Source organism: Bufo gargarizans, chromosome 6 (assembly GCF_014858855.1).
Source record: "Bufo gargarizans isolate SCDJY-AF-19 chromosome 6, ASM1485885v1, whole genome shotgun sequence".
Lineage (NCBI taxonomy): Eukaryota > Metazoa > Chordata > Amphibia > Anura > Bufonidae > Bufo > Bufo gargarizans.
This window is the reverse complement of record NC_058085.1, coordinates 343,909,935-343,929,509: the sequence shown is the minus strand read 5'-3', so window position 1 is coordinate 343,929,509 and position 19,575 is coordinate 343,909,935. Positions and strand designations below refer to the sequence as shown.

General features: G+C 45.8%; 1 protein-coding gene across 2 annotated transcripts in view; it reads right to left on the bottom strand.

Annotated features, from left to right (window-relative positions):
• Positions 1–19,575, bottom strand: part of UROS (uroporphyrinogen III synthase) — a 69,405-nt gene that overhangs the window by 22,865 nt on the left and 26,965 nt on the right. For both annotated transcript variants that reach the window (XM_044297171.1, XM_044297172.1), the window contains one exon: positions 12,492–12,566. In XM_044297171.1, coding sequence (XP_044153106.1) covers positions 12,492–12,566 — 75 coding nt within the window. The remainder of the gene's footprint in view (positions 1–12,491; positions 12,567–19,575) is intronic.

Here is a 19,575-nt window from a genome sequence, read left to right as displayed (position 1 = left end):
ATGCGTAGTTCGTTCCCTGTGCTGATGCCAGTACAGGGAATGAACATGATGCCGACACTGCGCATGCGCTAGCTCGCGCATCGCGAGATTTCGGCGCTCCAGCTCTGTGACGTCATCCGGCAAGGAGGAGATTCGGAGGACGCGGGGCGGTGCTGGGCTCCTTTCCGCTGGACTCATCTCCGGATACAGGACTCATATCAGGTAATTTGCATATCAATACAAACTGTTTTTTAACACAATAAAAGCACACAGAGCTATGGGGACTGGGTAATGCAGATGTGCTAGCGGCCATCTAGCAGCCCATGTCCCCAGCTCTATGCGCAAAATCCCGGTGACAGGTTTCCTTTAACCACTTCAGCCCCGCTAGGTGAAACCCCCTTCATGACCAGAGCACTTTTTACACTTCGGCACTACACTCCTTTCACCGTTTATCGCTCGGTCATGCAACTTACCACCCAAATGAATTTTACCTCCTTTTCTTCTCACTAATGGAGCTTTCATTTGGTGGTATTTTATTGCTGCTGTCATTTTTACTTTTTTTGTTATTAATCAAAATGTAACGATTTTTTTGCAAAAAAATGACATTTTTCACTTTCAGCTGTAAAATTTTGCAAAAAAAACGACATCCATATATAAATTTTTCGCCAAATTTATTGTTCTACATGTCTTTGATAAAAAAAAAATGTTTGGGCAAAAAAAAAATGGTTTGGGTAAAAGTTATAGCATTTACAAACTATGGTACAAAAATGTGAATTTCCGCTTTTTGAAACAGCTCTGACTTTCTGAGCACCTGTCATGTTTCCTGAGGTTCTACAATGCCCAAACAGTAGAAAAACCCCACAAATGACCCCATTTCGGAAAGTAGACACCCTAAGGTATTCGCTGATGGGCATAGTGAGTTCATAGAACTTTTTATTTTTTGTCACAAGTTAGCGGAAAATGATGATGATTTTTATTTTTTTTATTTTTCTTACAAAGTCTCATATTCCACTAACTTGCGACAAAAAATAAAAAATTCTAGGAACTCGCCATGCCCCTCACGGAATACCTTGGGGTGTCTTCTTTCCAAAATGGGGTCACTTGTGGCGTAGTTATACTGCCCTGGCAATTTAGGGGCCCAAATGTGTGAGAAGAACTTTGCAATCAAAATGTGTAAAAAATGACCGGTGAAATCCAAAAGGTGCACTTTGGAATATGTGCCCCTTTGCCCACCTTGGCAGCAAAAAAGTGTGACACATCTGGTATCGCCGTACTCAGGAGAAGTTGGGGAATGTGTTTTGGGGTGTCATTTTACATATACCCATGCTGGGTGAGAAAAATATCTTGGTCAAATGCCAACTTTGTATAAAAAAAAAATGGGAAAAGTTGTCTTTTGCCAAGATATTTCTCTCACCCAGCATGGGTATATGTAAAATGACACCCCAAAACACATTCCCCAACTTCTCCTGAGTACGGCGATACCAGATGTGTCACACTTTTTTGCTGCCAAGGTGGGCAAAGGGGCCCATATTCCAAAGTGCACCTTTCAGATTTTGCAGGCCATTTTTTACACATTTTGATTGCAAGGTACTTCTCACACATTTGGGCCCCTAAATTGCCAGGGCAGTATAACTACGCCACAAGTGACCCCATTTTGGAAAGAAGACACCCCAAGGTATTCCGTGAGGGGCACGGCGAGTTCCTAGAATTTTTTATTTTTTGTCACAAGTTAGCGGAAAATGATGATTTTTATTTTTTTCTCTTTTTTCCTTACAAAGTCTCATATTTCACTAACTTGCGACAAAAAATAAAAAATTCTAGGAACTCGCCATGCCCCTCACGGAATACCTTGGGGTGTCTTCTTTCCAAAATGGGGTCACTTGTGGCGTAGTTATACTGCCCTGGCAATTTAGGGGCCCAAATGTGTGAGAAGTACTTTGCAATCAAAATCTGTAAAAAATGCCCTGCAAAATCTGAAAGGTGCACTTTGGAATATGGGCCCCTTTGCCCACCTTGGCAGCAAAAAAGTGTGACACATCTGGTATCGCCGTACTCAGGAGAAGTTGGGGAATGTGTTTTGGGGTGTCATTTTACATATACCCATGCTGGATGAGAGAAATATCTTGGCAAAAGACAACTTTTCCCATTTTTTTATACAAAGTTGGCATTTGACCAAGATATTTTTCTCACCCAGCATGGGTATATGTAAAATGACACCCCAAAACACATTCCCCAACTTCTCCTGAGTACGGCGATACCAGATGTGTGACACTTTTTTGCTGCCAAGGTGGGCATAGGGGCACATATTCCAAAGTGCACCTTTCGGATTTCACCGGTCATTTTTTACACATTTTGATTGCAAAGTTCTTCTCACACATTTGGGCCCCTAAATTGCCAGGGCAGTATAACTACGCCACAAGTGACCCCATTTTGGAAAGAAGACACCCCAAGGTATTCTGTGAGGGGCATGGTGAGTTCCTAGAATTTTTTATTTTTTGTCGCAAGTTAGTGGAATATGAGACTTTGTAAGGAAAAAAGAAAAAAAAAGAAAAATCATCATTTTCCGCTAACTTGTGACAAAAAATAAAAAATTCTAGGAACTCGCCATGCCCCTCACGGAATACCTTGGGGTGTCTTCTTTCCAAAATGGGGTCACTTGTGGCGTAGTTATACTGCCCTGGCAATGTAGGGGCCCAAATGTGTGAGAAGTACCTTGCAATCAAAATCTGTAAAAAATGGCCTGTGAAATCTGAAAGGTGCACTTTGGAATGTGTGCCCCTTTGCCCACCTTGGCTGCAAAAAAGTGTCACACATCTGGTATCGCCGTACTCAGGAGAAGTTGGGGAATGTGTTTTGGGGGGTCATTTTACATATACCCATGCTGGGTGATAGAAATATCTTGGCAAAAGACAACTTTTCCTATTTTTTTATACAAAGTTGGCATTTGACCAAGATATTTCTCTCACCCAGCATGGGTATATGTAAAATGACACCCCAAAACACATTCCCCAACTTCTCCTGAGTACGGCGATACCAGATGTGTCACACTTTTTTGCAGCCTAGATGCGCAAAGGGGCCCAAATTCCTTTTAGGAGGGCATTTTTAGACATTTGGATCCCAGACTTCTTCTCACACTTTCGGGCCCCTAAAAAGCCAGGGCAGTATAAATACCCCACATGTGACCCCACTTTGGAAAGAAGACACCCCAAGGTATTCAATGAGGGGCCTGGCAAGTTCATAGAAATTTATTATTTTTTGCATATGTTAGCGGAAATTGATTTTTTTGGTTTTTTTCTCACAAAGTCTCACTTTCCACTAACTTAGGACAAAAATTTCAATCTTTCATGGACTCAATATGCCCCTCAGCGAATACCTTGGGGTGTCTTCTTTCCGAAATGGGGTCACATGTGGGGTATTTATACTGCCCTGGCTTTTTAGGGGCCCTAAAGCGTGAGAAGAAGTCTGGAATATAAATGTCTAAAAATGTTTACGCATTTGGATTCCGTGAGGGGTATGGTGCGTCCATGTGAGATTTTATTTTTTGACACAAGTTAGTGGAATATGAGACTTAGTAAGAAAAAACAAAAACAAAAAAAAAATTTCCGCTAACTTGTGCCAAAAAAAATGTCTGAATGGAGCCTTACAGGGGGGGGTGATCAATGACAGGGGGGGTGATCAATGACAGGGGGGTAATCACCCATATAGACTCCCGGATCACCCCCCTGTCATTGATCACCCCCCCCTGTAAGGCTCCATTCAGACATCCGCATGATTTTTTACGGATCCATGGATACATGGATCGGATCCACAAAAAACATGCGGACGTCTGAATGGAGCCTTACAGGGGGGTTATCAATGACAGGGGGTGATCAGGGTAATCAGGGTGATCACCCCCCTGTCACGGATCACCCCCCCTGTAAGGCTCCATTCAGACATCCGCATGATTTTTTACGGATCCATGGATACATGGATCGGATCCACAAAAAACATGCGGACGTCTGAATGGAGCCTTACAGGGGGGTTATCAATGACAGGGGGTGATCAGGGTGATCAGGGTGATCACCCCCCTGTCACGGATCACCCCCCCTGTAAGGCTCCATTCAGACATCCGCATGATTTTTTACGGATCCATGGATACATGGATCGGATCCACAAAAAACATGCGGACGTCTGAATGGAGCCTTACAGGGGGGTTATCAATGACAGGGGGTGATCAGGGTGATCACCCCCCTGTCACGGATCACCCCCCCTGTAAGGCTCCATTCAGACATCCGCATGATTTTTTACGGATCCATGGATACATGGATCGGATCCACAAAAAACATGCGGACGTCTGAATGGAGCCTTACAGGGGGGTTATCAATGACAGGGGGTGATCAGGGTAATCAGGGTGATCACCCCCCTGTCACGGATCACCCCCCCTGTAAGGCTCCATTCAGACATCCGCATGATTTTTTACGGATCCATGGATACATGGATCGGATCCACAAAAAACATGCGGACGTCTGAATGGAGCCTTACAGGGGGGTTATCAATGACAGGGGGTGATCAGGGTGATCAGGGTGATCACCCCCCTGTCACGGATCACCCCCCCTGTAAGGCTCCATTCAGACATCCGCATGATTTTTTACGGATCCATGGATACATGGATCGGATCCACAAAAAACATGCGGACGTCTGAATGGAGCCTTACAGGGGGGTTATCAATGACAGGGGGTGATCAGGGTGATCACCCCCCTGTAAGGCTCCATTCAGACATCCGCATGATTTTTTACGGATCCATGGATACATGGATCGGATCCACAAAAGACATGCGGACGTCTGAATGGAGCCTTACAGGGGGGTTATCAATGACAGGGGGTGATCAGGGTGATCACCCCCCTGTCACGGATCACCCCCCCTGTAAGGCTCCATTCAGACATCCGCATGATTTTTTACGGATCCATGGATACATGGATCGGATCCACAAAAAACATGCGGACGTCTGAATGGAGCCTTACAGGGGGGTTATCAATGACAGGGGGTGATCAGGGTGATCAGGGTGATCACCCCCCTGTCACTGATCACCCCCCCTGTAAGGCTCCATTCAGACATCCGCATGATTTTTTACGGATCCATGGATACATTGATCGGATCCACAAAAAACATGCGGACGTCTGAATGGAGCCTTACAGGGGGGTGATCAATGACAGGGGGTGATCAGGGAGTGTATATGGGTGATCACCCCCCTGTAAGGCTCCATTCAGACGTCCGCATGTGTTTTGCGGATCCGATCCATGTATCCATGGATCCGTAAAAATCATGCGGACGTCTGAATGGAGCCTGACAGGGGGGTGATCAATGACAGGGGGGTGATCAATGACAGGGGGTGATCAGGGAGTGTATATGGGTGATCACCCGCCTGTCATTGATCACCCCCCTGTAAGGCTCCATTTAGACGTCCGTATGCGTTTTGCGGATCCGATCCATGTATCCGTGGATCCGTAAAAATCATACGGACGTCTGAACGGAGCCTGACAGGGGGGTGATCAATGACAGGGCGGTGATCAATGACAGGGGGGTGATCAGGGAGTTTATATGGGGTGATCATGGGTGATCAGGGGTTTATAAGGGGTTAATAAGTGACCGGGGGGGGGGTGTAGTGTAGTGTGGTGTTTGGTGCGACTGTACGGACCTACCTGAGTCCTCTGGTGGTCGATCCTAACAAAAGGGACCACCAGAGGACCAGGTAGGAGGTATATTAGACGCTGTTATGAAAACAGCGTCTAATATACCTGTTAGGGGTTAAAAAATTCGGATCTCCAGCCTGCCAGCGAACGATCGCCGCTGGCATGCTGGAGATCCACTCGCTTACCTTCCGTTCCTGTGAGCGCGCGCTCACAGGAAATCTCGCGTATCGCGAGATGACGCGTATATGCGTGACTGTGCGCCAGCCTGTCACCTCCGGAACGCACATGTGCGTTAGGCGGTCCGGAGGTGGTTAAAGAGACAATCCTTTTAATCTAGTCCAACCTATTTGTAATGTTGACCCAGAGGAAGGCAAAAACTCCCACGAGGTAGAAGCCAATCTCTTCATTTTAGGGGAGAAAATTCCTTCCCGACTCCAATCAGGCATCAGAATAACTCCCTGCACTGTTTACCTGCATCGTGCATATAAAGCTAATTTTCTACAAACTAGGGTGAGTGCCGTGGAATGTATCTACACTGAGCAAAAATATAAACGGAACACTTTCGGTTTTGCTCCCATTTTGCATGAGCTGAACTCAAAGATCTGAAAAATTTTCTACATACACAAAAGACCCATTACTCTCAAATATTGTTCACAAATCTGTCTATATCTGTGTTAGTGAGCACTTCTCCTTTGCCAAGATAATCCATCCCACCTCACAGGTGTGGCATATCAAGGTGCTGATTAGACAGCATGAATATTGCACAGGTGTGCCTTAGACTGCCCACAATAAAAGGCCACTCTGAAATGTGCACCGTTTTGCCTTACTGGGGGGGCCTGTGGAATGTTGGTCCACTCCTCTTCAATAGCTGTGCAAAGTTGCAGAATATTGTCAGGAACCGGAACACGCTGTCGTATACGCCGATCCAGAGCATCCCAAACATGCTCAACGGGTGACATGTCCGGTGAGTATACTGGCCATGCAAGAACTGGGATGTTTACAGCTTCCAGGAATTGTGTACAGATCCTTGCAATATGGGGCCGTGCATTATCATGCTGCAACATGAGGTGATGGTCGTGGATGAATGGGACAACAATGGGCCTCAGGATCTCATCACGGTTAGTGATGAGCGAACTTCTGTTTTAAGTTCGGCGTCTAAAGTTCGGCTTCCGGTTAGCGGAGAATCCCGATATGGTTCCCGATATGGATTCCGACTTCCGTTGTGGTCCGTGGTAGCGGAATCAATAATGCATTCAAACATTTCACAGACCGCACAGAGGCTATGTGAAGGCAGCCTTATGGCTCATGTACGTGGCACAGCAGATGGTACGGTTCCTATTGTAAAGGCTACGTGCGGTGCTATATGTATGGAGATGGTCTCCCCTAGGAGTAAGGATAGCAACAATGCAGTTTCCTTTCCCCCCCATGAATTCACTGTTTACTTATGCCTTTGTGCATTAAGCAGTGTGCTGTTACTTGTAGTTCTACGCATGTATTGTATTTCAGCCAAGGTAGTGTGCACCTGCGTCCTCATCTATATGCATTATGGAGGTGCTGGTTTAAATTTTCCCCTCCCCTAGGAGCCATGATTCTAGAGCAGATTACCACCATTTATTGGTCTCATTCATCCCATACGTACATTCCATATGTATGAAGTCCGTGGCATACAGAGGTATAGTAGACAGGCCTCATACACGATGACCCTATTACGCCTCCATACAAAATGGCAGTTTGCGTTCTTGTGTGATTTACTCTTTAAATGGATTTTCAACAGCAGGGACTCTAAGGCCTCATGCACACGGACGTTTTTTTTCACGGTCCGCAAAACGGGGTTCCGTTGGTCCGTGATCCGTGACCGTTTTTCCGTCCGTGGGTCTTCCTTGATTTTTGGAGGATCCACGGACATGAAAAAAAAGTCATTTTGGTGTCCGCCTGGCCGTGCGGAGCCAAACGGATCCGTCCTGAATTACAATGCAAGTCAATGGGGACGGATCCGTTTGATGTTGACACAATATGGTGCCATTTCAAACGGATCCGTCCCCATTGACTTTCAATGTAAAGTCTGGAGTTCTGTTATACCATCGGATTGGAGTTTTCTCCAATCCGATGGTATATTTTAACTTGTAGCGTCCCCATCACCATGGGAACGCCTCTATGTTAGAATATACTGTCGGATATGAGCTACATCGTGAAACTCATTTCCGACAGTATATTCTAACACAGAGGCGTTCCCATGGTGATGGAGACGCTTCAGGTTAGAATATACAAAAAAACTGTGTACATGACTGCCCCCTGCTGCCTGGCAGGTGCTGCCAGGCAGCAGGGGGCAGACCCCCCCCCCTGTTTTTAACTCATTGGTGGCCAGTGGGCCCCCCCTCCCCTGTTGTTAACTCGTTGGTGGCCAGTGTGCGCACCCCCCTCCCTCCCTCTATTGTTTTAATACATTGGGGCCAGTGTGCGCGCGCCCCCCAACCCCCCCTCTATTATTTTAATACATTGGGGCCAGTGTGCGCGCCCCCACAACCCCCCCCCCCTCCCTCCCTCTATTGTTTTAATACATTGGGGCCAGTGTGCGCGCGCCCCCCCAACCCCCCCTCCCTCCCTCTCTCTATTGTTTTAATACATTGGGGCCAGTGTGCGCACCCCCCCAACCCCCCCCCCCCCCCCCTCTATTGTAATCATCATCGGTGGCAGCGGAGTAGAAGATTTTCATACTTACCTGCTTCTTGCTGCTGCGATGTCTGCGTCCGGCCGGGAGCTCCTCCTACTGGTAAGTGACAGCAATGCGCCGCACAGACCTGTCACTTACCAGTAGGAGGAGCTCCCGGCCGGACGCAGACATCGCAGCAGCAAGAAGCAGGTAAGTATGAAAATCTTCTACTCCGCTGCCACCGATGATGATTACAATAGAGGGAGGGAGGGGGGGGGGGGGGGGTTGGGGGGGTGCGCACACTGGCCCCAATGTATTAAAACAATAGAGGGAGGGAGGGGGGGTTGGGGGGGCGCGCGCACACTGGCCCCAATGTATTAAAACAATAGAGGGAGGGAGGGGGGGTTGGGGGGGGGGCGCGCACACTGGCCCCAATGTATTAAAACAATAGAGGGAGGGAGGGAGGGGGGTGCGCACACTGGCCACCAACGAGTTAACAACAGGGGAGGGGGGGGGCCGCACAATGATATTCAAACTGGGGAGGGGGGGGGGGGTCTGCCCCCTGCTGCCTGGCAGCCCTGATCTCTTACAGGGGGATATGAAGGGGTTAATTGTGCTATCATATCCCCCTGTAAGAGATCGGGTGCTGCCAGGCAGCAGGGGGCAGTCTTGTACAAAGTTTGCAGTGTATTCTAACTAGAAGCGTCCCCATCACCATGGGAACGCTTCTGTGTTAGAATATACTGTCGGAAATGAGTTTTCACGAAGTGAAAACTTAGATCAGAAAAAGCTTTTATGCAGACGGATCTTCGGATCCGTCTGTATGAAACTAAAACCTACGGCCACGGATCACGGACACGGATGCCAATCTTGTGTGCATCCGTGTTCTTTCACGGACCCATTGACTTGAATGGGCCCGTGAACCGTTGGCCGTGAAAAAAATAGGACAGGTCATATTTTTTTCACGGCCAGGAAACACGGCTCACGGATGCGGCTGCCAAACGGTGCATTTTCCGATTTTTCCACGGACCCATTGAAAGTCAATGGGTCCGTGAAAAAAAACGGAAAACGGCACAACGGCCACGGATGCACACAACGGTCGTGTGCATGAGGCCTTATACTCACCTATCTGGAACCTCTCCAGTCCAGTGCAGTCTCTCCGTCCTCCCGTTAGGCTTTGTTGTCCTGACTGCAGCATTCACAACGTGCCCATATACCACATTCAACTGCTGCAGCCAATCAATGACCTTACGGTCTTGTGTCCTACCCTCCAGGTCAGTGAATGTCCGCAGCAGCCACGTGCAGTATAAGGCCTCATGCACACAAACTTATTTTCTTTCAGTGTCTGTTCCGTTTTTCTTTGCGCACCGTACATGGTACCATTTATTTCAATAGGTCCGCAAAAAAACGCAAGTTACTCCGTGTGCATTCCGTTTCCGTATGTTCGTATTTCCGTTCCGAAAAAAAATAGAACATGTCCTATTATTGTCCACATTACGGACAAGGATAGTACTGTTCTTTTAGGGGCCAGCTGTTCCGTTCCGCAAAATACGGAATGCACATGGACCTTATCCGTATTTTTTGCGGACCGCCAAATACATACAGTCGTGTGCATGAGGCCTAAATGCAAGACATCCGTGCAGCCAAAACATTGCATAATGGCTGCGGTGGATTGGAGCAGGTGATGCAATGGAAGGGGCTCGGGACAGAGAGTATAATATATTTTTTTTTAAAGGGCTTCCCTATACTTTTCTACTGATGACCTCCTCCCCTCGCCGTGACATCACATGGCCTAGGCTAAGCAGTACTGCGAGCACCGGTGCCTTCTCGGACAGCAGATCGGCAGGGGTCCTGGGTGTCGAACCCTTACCTATCAGATACTGATGACCTATTCTGAGCATAGGTCATCAGTAGAAAAGTCTCAGCAAAACCCCTTTAAATTATTTCAATAATAAAAAAAAAACTGAAAATAAATGTAACTCGGACAACCCCTTTAAACACGTTGGTAACTGCCTGAGTTGCTCTGCCCTTGACTCGACTGCTGATTTCAGCAAGATTTCTGATGTGCATCGGCTTTCTGGATATATTTAAAAAAAAATATAAAAAAATACATTAAAAAAAGTGAGGAGCATTGCTGTAGAAACATCAGACCTGTAATTTTGCCGCAAGCCTCGGCTTTCGTAGTAGCTGCCCAAAAAAAGCCACAAAAAAAAAATCAGGTTTAAATGTCAGAGAAGTACGGCAGCCTTCAGCGCTCCTAAACAGTGACTTGTGTTGTGTATTATGGCGCCGCTCTGCAATGTCAGCCCCCGGGTATTGGAGGAGAGGGGGAGAGCACCGCTCTCGGAGAGATCCCCGACACTGTAAGTCACATACAGAAGTAGAGTGTGACTAAAGCAGAGCACAGAGGTGACAGCTTTACAGCACGTCTTTAAAAGGAACATAAAACAGCCTGCGCCAAAGAGTTACTAGCGGTTAGAAAACAAATTAACTCCGCCAGGCTACGGCGACGGTTCAAGGACAGTAGAGGATACTGCAGGAAAATATTAAAAAACTGCACCCCCCCCCCCTCCTGCTGAAAATGCATTTGCTCCCACGATAAATAAGTCCTTGCTCCACTTACACGGAGGCACCAGAGTAAAATGGAGAGGAGATTGTTATCCCCTCCAAGCAGCACAAAATATTATGCAGCGCGCAGATTACATCTGTCACTCGGTGACTTATCGTTCAACTCATAAAAATCACGGAATGCTTCCAAACGGCAAGATTCATTTTTTTTTCCTCTCCCCCCAGACGTGTCCATTTAATAATTGATGGAGTGGATGCATCAATCAATAATTCAAAGAGAGAGATGAAATGATGTCTCGGGATGAGGCGTATTTAGAATACGGTTTACAGGCCGAGTATACAGCTGTGAGGCAGATAATTATCCCACGGCGCGCGGCAGACCGGCTAAGGAGACTTTAAGGTGACAACTTCGGATTTTCTCAAAGTTACAGGGGGGTTGTCTGCTTTATAAAATCCGTCTTCTAATACCTTATTTAAGAGAGGTTTTCCAGCCAAATGCAAAATCAGGGGCAGTGGCCTCAGAGGGGCTTAAAGGGGTTGTCTGAGTTCAATAAAAACTGCCCCTGTAAATGTGACAAAATAACCCAAAAATATTTAAAAAAAAAAAAAAAAATTACACGTACCCCTTTTCTCCCCTGCCGATTCCAGCGACGTGCTCCCGCATGCTGACGTCTTCTCCAGGCTGCAGCGGTGACATTCCATGCGCACAGGTCACCTGCAGCCAATCACTGAGCAAGCAGCGCATGGGACCCCTGAGGCCACTGTATGGCTGAGGGTGACCTGTGTGCGTGACCATCACCGCTGTATTCAGGAAGACAAACAGGAGCAGGGAGGACTGGCGCTTACCAGAAATCACCGCTGAGGCCAGTAACCTGCTGCAGCGGTGACCTGTGTGCACGGGACATCACCGCTGCAGCCTGGGGAACAAACAGCAGTTGGGAGGACCAAAGCTCCTCGTTAGAAGTGGCAGGGGAAAAAAAGGGGCAAGTATGGCTTGTTTTGTTATTTTAGCATATTTACAGGGGCTGTCCGAGTTTATATAGAACTCGGACAACCCCTATAAGAAGGGATACCCTCGCCAATCCCCACCACTGCCATTCTGATCCCATTTCCCAGCTTGACATGCAAGAAATGCCCAGAAAGGCCCTCTCAGCCAATCACTGCCACCAATGTTTATTCAGATGGAAACCCATTTTAACGTGGGGGAGGGGGTCTCCCATTTAGGACCCTTCTGTACTAGCCAGGGCTTCTCAGCTTTGAAGAACCTGGAACGTCAAAGATAGATCTCAATGGAAACTGTAATGCTCAATTTCTCCTGTGGTGGCGCTACAGAGAATTGAACAGTTTTCTCACAGATTATACCTGATCCTTGAGGGAAACTCTTGATCAGACACTTCTGCCAAGAATGAATAGTCAAAAGCTGACAACCCCCTTAATTATTACAATGTAAGTGAATACATATATGTAATAAATACATAACTACTGGTAATTAAATGTCAGATAAATAATTGTATTTCATATAAATATAGGATTTTTGTTTCCAGGCTGACACTAGAGATTTATCCACAGTGGTCAACAAATGTCCTGTTTGGTGGCATTAAGAGCAGACCCTCATGACGACTTACCCAGGGCAGCAGTAGCTTTCCCCACCACGTAGATGCATTTTCTGTTCCACTTGTCTTTCAGGGAATGTTCCCAAGCTGAAAAAACATTAAACAAAGGACAAGTTAATGCAAAAATAATAAAAGCACGTGTACTTCACTATTGATGATGAATCAGGCTACATTTTATATTTGTGGAAATGTATAGTTATTTATTGTGTTTCAGTAAGGCTACTTTCACACTAGCGTTCGTCGGTCCGCTCGTGAGCTCCGTTTGAAGGGGCTCACGAGCGGACCCGAACGCTTCCGTCCAGCCCTGATGCAGTCTGAATGGATGCGGATCCGCTCAGACTGCATCAGTCTGGCGGCGTTCAGCCTCCGCTCCGCTCAGCAGGCGGACACCTGAACGCTGCTTGCAGCGTTCGGGTGTCCGCCTGGCCGTGCGGAGGCGTGCGGATCCGTCCAGACTTACAATGTAAGTCAATGGGGACGGATCCGTTTGAAGATGCCACAATATGGCTCAATCTTCAAGCGGATCCGTCCCCCATTGACTTTACATTGAAAGTCTCGACGGATCCGTCCGAGGCTATTTTCACACTTAGCTTTTATATGCCAAAATAATGCAGACGGATCCGTTCTGAACATTATTATGATCGGATCCGTTCAGAACGGATCCGATCGAACGCTAGTGTGAAAGTAGCCTAAAACCTGTTAAAATAATAATAATAATAATAATAATAATAATAATAATAAGTAAAAAACCTGCTTTCATCACTGAACACTTGTTTTCCATTGATGACCTCATCAGAGCTGGCTGGTTGGAGGGCTGAAGACACCTACCGCCATCACCCATAGTGTGGAGACAGGACCGGCACCAGGTGTCATGGTGTGGGGCACCAATAGCTACCATGGCCATTCCAGTCTGATATTCATGGACAGAAAATTGACCAGCCTACAGTATATCTAGGAGATCATGGAACCTGTCCTACTGACTTTTTTTGACTCAGTCAGGAGAAGTGGTGTTCCAATGGGTCCATGGTCCGCATTTTGCAGGCAAGTATCGGACATGTGTTTTTTTTGAGGAACAGACATACAAATGAGGAAAGCACACGGATAACCAATGTCCTTTCCGCATCCGTAGGTCCTTTCCGCAACGGATAGAACATGTGCTATTCTTGGCTGCAAAATGCAGACCATGAATCCACTGATTAAAAAAAAATAATTAATGATGCAACATGGCCGTCATCTGCATTTTGCAGACCGCAAAAGACATACGGTCGTAGCCTTAGTGTCCTAAAACACCGGTAACAACCGTACTCGCAGACTGCCAACACAGGGGGATGTTCTTCTCAAATGTGCCCAACATTACCTCCAGATTTAGAGTTTCTTCAAGTCATCGGACATGACCCATGGATAAATAACTCATCCAGTGGAAATTCTGGACAATTTTAGGCACTAATATTAGATTGTTATAGTCATCATCCAGATATCATTGCAACCTGATGAATATGAGACAGTCTATAAAGCAGAATTAAGAAAATTGGAGTTGGAACGTCTTAATTAGTGTTCTACAAAAAAGGTACTTGCAAAAAGACTGGAAAGAAAACAGATTGGGGGATGTCAACCTCAAACCTGGCCACTAACACCCCAACCACAAGGCAGACTTGGAGTGTCTTCAAATCGGTGTGCATGAACCATGGGTCAATTATTTATCCAGCTGAACCTCTGGAACTAAACTCAGGTTATTTGTGTGTGTGGACATCACTGCAGCCAGATGATAAGAAGAAGTCTAGTAAGTTGTATTGGGCCAGTTTCAGACAGGTGTGATCACTACATGAAACAAGCTCCGTGAGGGTGCGTGAACTCCCGTAGTGAACGCTGCTCCTTTCATTCATAATGCGGCGTGTCCCTGCCCGACATAATCTGTAATGATTTGTACTGACCTAATGCCATCGGGACAAGTCATTACAGTTGAAGTTAGGCAGAGACACACAGAATTATAAATCATTGTAATGCCATGGTGTCCAGTCAAAGAAGGAGAGGTTGCGCTCCCACACGGAGCTGGTTTCATGCAATGAGCGCATAAGCCCGAAACTAGCCTTGCAAGAAGTTGGGTTGAAAACATTGGGATTAGTGACCCACAACACAGCCCCTACACCCCAGAAGCAATCCATATCTATGGCTCCAACGCAGCTCATGATGTTGGGGTTGACTCCTATGATATATGGTCATGCCCCAACGGTAGACATACAACTTAGATAGCTGTTGGCTGGACAAGTGTCCTGCTGGCGATTATTCCTCCAAACCTCAATACAAATGTATGTCTTCTCGATGGGGAGAAGGGAACAAGCTGCTGCCAGACCCCTCTGATGGTGGCTTATCTCCCTTGAGAACCAGGAATCAAGCATGTTGAGTGGCGACACCCCATACACATTAGGCTACTTTCACATCTGCGCTTTCCCTTTCCGCTATTGAGATCCGTCATAGGATCTCAATAGCGCTGGGGGGGGACGGACGGACGGACGATTCAGTTTTGTCCCCATTCATTGTCAATTAAGACAAAACCGAACTGAACGAGACGGAATGCACCAGAATGCATTCCGTTCCGTTTGGTTGCGTCCCCATCGCGGACAGAATAACGCTGCACGCAATGTTTTTCTGTAAGCGATGTGCTGCGGAGCAAGACGTCCTGACACACAATGTAAGTAAATGGGGACGGATCCGTTTTCTTTGACACAATAGAAAACAGATGTCCCCCACTGACTTTCAATGGAGTTCATGACGGATCCGTCATGGCTATTTTAAAGATAATACAACCGGATCCGTTCATAACAGATGCAGATTGTTGTATTATCGTGACGGAAGCGTTTTTGCTGATCCATGACAGATCCAGAAAAACCGCTGGTGTGAAAGTAGCCTTAGATCTGTGTGGCTTATGTATGGACATCTTTACATTTTCCTATAGACTTGACTCCCAGCGAAGAGATTCCCTAACGCCTCCTCTTTGCATTTGTATTCTCGCCCATAATCGTGTCCATGCTCCGCTACGTTGCTGCCCCCTAACTCACCATGTTTACAGGTTTATTTTCTTGTTGCTTAATTTAATTACCCACGGTATAGTTTCCTATTTGCAGAGTTAATGCTTTAGTGGTTTATAAAAAGGAACAGGAAGGAAGGGGGGGGGGGGGGGCTTATAAATGCCAGCGGCTAATTTTGTGCAAAAAGGTTGTAATAACCCTATTCAACATATTAGTAATGATTAAAGATTTCATGGAGGGCGATTTTTCAGCTTAAAAATCAAGAGCCTAATTAAAAAATCTAAATGAGTCTGCAATATTAAATTTTCCAAGGAGGTTAATTTACAATAATTCCTTGTGTGGGACATAATAATTGAAAACAAAATGCGGTTATCTTTATTTAATTAGGAACTGACATCGCGGGTTTACTGAAAATGTCACAATATATGGAGGGCAGAGCGCGGTGAGTTCATCACCGAGGTGGCGGTCTTCATTACATTTCATAACTGTTATGGTGGAGACCCACACATTGTACGTGATAATCGGTGATGCGTTAAAGGGGTATACCGGTTACGTCCTATCGACAGGATAGGGGTTAAACTGTTGCAGGTTCGACCTCCATTAAATCATGGTAACGCGGGTCATATGTCTCCTGCTTGAATGAGCATGCACACTGCCCCTCCATTTAAACTCGTTGGGACTGTCGGAGATATCCGAACACTATAGTCCACTATCTCTGGGAGTCCCGAAGAGATAGATGGAGTGGCAGTGTGCATGCTCGACTCTCACTCCATTGATACAGGGGGACACATTCTTGTGACTGATGGGGTCCCCAGTAGTCAGACCCCCACCAATCTAAGGGTCCATTCACACATCTGTGTGTGTTTTGCGGATCGACGGATCCGCAAAACACGGACACCGGAAATGTGCGTTCTGCATTTTGCGGACCGCACATCGCCGGCACTATAATAGAATATGCCTAATCTTGTGCGCAATTGCGAACAGGAATAGGACATGTTCTATTTTTTTTCAGAAACGGAAATGCGAACCCGGCAGTGCGGGTCCGCATTTCCGGATCCGGGCAGCACATCGTGTGGCCCCATAGAAATGAATGGGTCCGCAATTCCGTTCCGCAAAATGCGGAACAGAATTGCGGACGTGTGAATGGACCCTAACAGTCATCAACTATCCAATGGATAGCTTGTTCTTACTGGAATACCCCTTTAATTTGAGCATAAGATGGGTGAGAAAACTTGAATGTAACACACTCCCTAATGAGGCATTCACATGACCGTAAGCGCTTTGCGGTTTGCAAACTGTGGATACCGGCCTTATGCACACCGCATTACGGTACAGACCACTGGTCCTCATGTTGCGGCGAAGTATAGGACATGTCCTATCTTTTGAGGCGCAGCCACATGAAAGCTCTCTTCACAATTACGTTAATGGGGTCTGTCTAGGGTTCTTACAGGCTTTCTGGTCTTTGACTGCACTAATAGCTCTGTGATCTGTAGTCCTTCTCTTGGCATCGCAGATACCAAAACCTTGGCCGACCCGATTAAAGTCGAGAGGGCTATCAGGGTTCATGGATCCAGCATAGCTGTTAGTTAGAAATAGAAATCATGATGTGTGACCACGCAGAAGAAGGAGGGGGATGCCCATTCTGAGGGTCCCGATGGGGAGACCTGCACCCATCAGACATTCATTGCATATCTTGCGGATATGCAAAAAAACTAAGTTACACCAAAGTACAGGGTGCACGCCACCAGAGCTGCAAGTGCACAAGAAAACAAACACTAAATGCAGCAGCACCCCGCAAAAACACCTACAAACACTGGAAACGTCGACAAATCTGAATTGCACTACTGCTGTACTTACAGGGGCTTTTTGCACTTATTTTTGTCTACCAGCAGCCTGTACTTTATATACATATTGTTTGGAGGTGCTAGTCTTTGCTTTTTGCATTGTACATTTCTGGGAGCGGCTGCCTCCATTTCGACCTCAACCTCTGCCCACTGGCCCAAGGCTTCTAATCAGAATATAACACAGCTGAAGAGGCAAGTCTGATGTGTAGGTCCTGTCTGCTGGAAGTCACCTTGTCGCTGGTAGGTGGGCCCGACACAATATTGATCAAAATGTGCGCAAAGATGCTTCTAATTCTAATTCTCTAATTATAGTAAGTATAGCAGTGATGCAATTTCCATTTATTCATGTTTCCAATGTTTTGCATGCGTACAGAGCAGTGTGATGCTTCATGTAATATCTTGCGGATATGTCATAAACATCTAAGGTGGGAATAACCCTTTAAAGAGTAACTAAACCTTTATATGAAGTTTTAATATGTTCTCCCTAATAAAACTCTCTCTAATATACATTATTAATGAATTTACTATTTTTACTATACTTTTTCCTACCTAAAGCGCACTAGTCACTGTGCGCTTAAAACTCTGTTAGCTTAGCGGAGCAGGCAGAAGCAGGAGCCGCTCCGCTCAGCTAATCCTGGCATAGTACATGGGTACAGGGTACCCACATGCTATGCCAAGAGTTAGTAATCGTCCAGAGAGTACAAGCAGTACTCACAGCACTGCTGCGGCCCCATTGATAAAATGTGTACTCTGTACTCCGTACACCGTTGAGCTGTCAGAGGTACACAGAGAACAGAGTTTTAAGTGCACAGTGAATAGTGCGCTTTAGGTAGGAAAAGTGTAGTAAAAATAGGAAATTTATTAATAAAAGTATATTAGAGAGAGAGATAGTTTTAGGGTACTTTCACACTAGCGTTATTCTTTTCCAGCACTGAGTTCCGTCCTAGGGGCTTAATACCGGATCAGTTTTATCCTAATGCATTCTGAATAGAGAGCAATCCGTTCAGGATGCATCAGGATGTCTTCAGTTCAGTCCCTCTTACGTTTTTTGGCTGGAGAAAATACTGCAGCATGTTGCAGTTTTCTCTCCGGACAAAAATCCTGAACACTTGCCGGAATGCCGGATCCGGCATTAATTTCCATTAAAATGCATTAATGCCGGATCCAGCCCCAAGTGTTCCGGCAAAACAGATCCGTTCTTTCCGTCCGCGCATGCGCAGACCATTAAATCTGTGAAAAAAAATTAATACCGGATCCGTTTTTCCGGATGACAACTGGAAAGACGGATCCGGTATTGCAATGCATTTGTGAGATGGATCCGGATCCGTCTCACAAATGCATCCGTTTGCGTCCAGATTTCCGGATCCGGCAGGCAGTTACGGCGAAGGAACTGCCTGCCGGAATCCTCTGCCGCAAGTGTGAAAGTACCCTTATTAGGACATTAGGGAGAACATATTAAAAGTTTAGATAAAGGTTTAGTTACTCTTTAAAGGGGCTTTCCAGTTTGCATTGACATCCTTTTAACCCCTTAAGGACACAGTCTTTTTACACCTTAGGACCAGGCCATTTTTTGCAAATCTGACCAGTGTCACTTTAAGTGCTGATAACTTTAAAACGCTTTGACTTATCCAGGCCGTTCTGACATTGTTTTTTCGTCACATATTGTACTTCATGACACTAGTAAAATTAAGTCAAAAAAATATTTTTTTTTGCACCAAAAAATACCAAATTTATCAAAAATTTTGAAAAATTAGCAAATTTCAAAGTTTCAGTTTCTCTACTTCTGTAATACATAGTAATACCCCCAAAAATTGTGATGACTTTACATTCCCCATATGTCTACTTCATGTGTGAATTATTTTGGGAATGATATTTTATTTTTTGGGGATGTTATAAGGCTTAGAAGTTTAGGAGCAAATCTTGAAATTTTTCAGAAATTTACAAAAACTAAATTTTTAGGGACCATTTTAGGTCTGAAGTCGCTTTGCGAGGCTTACATAATAGAAACCACCCAAAAATGACCCCATCTAAGAAACTACACCCCTCAAGGTATTCAAAAGTGATTTTACATATGTTGTTAACCCTTTAGGTGTTGCACAAGAGTTATTGGCAAATGGGGATGAAATTTGAGAATTTCATTTTTCTGTCTAATATTTCATTTTTACCCATTTTTTCCACTAACAAAGCAAGGGTTAACAGCCAAACAAGACTGTATCTTTATTGCCC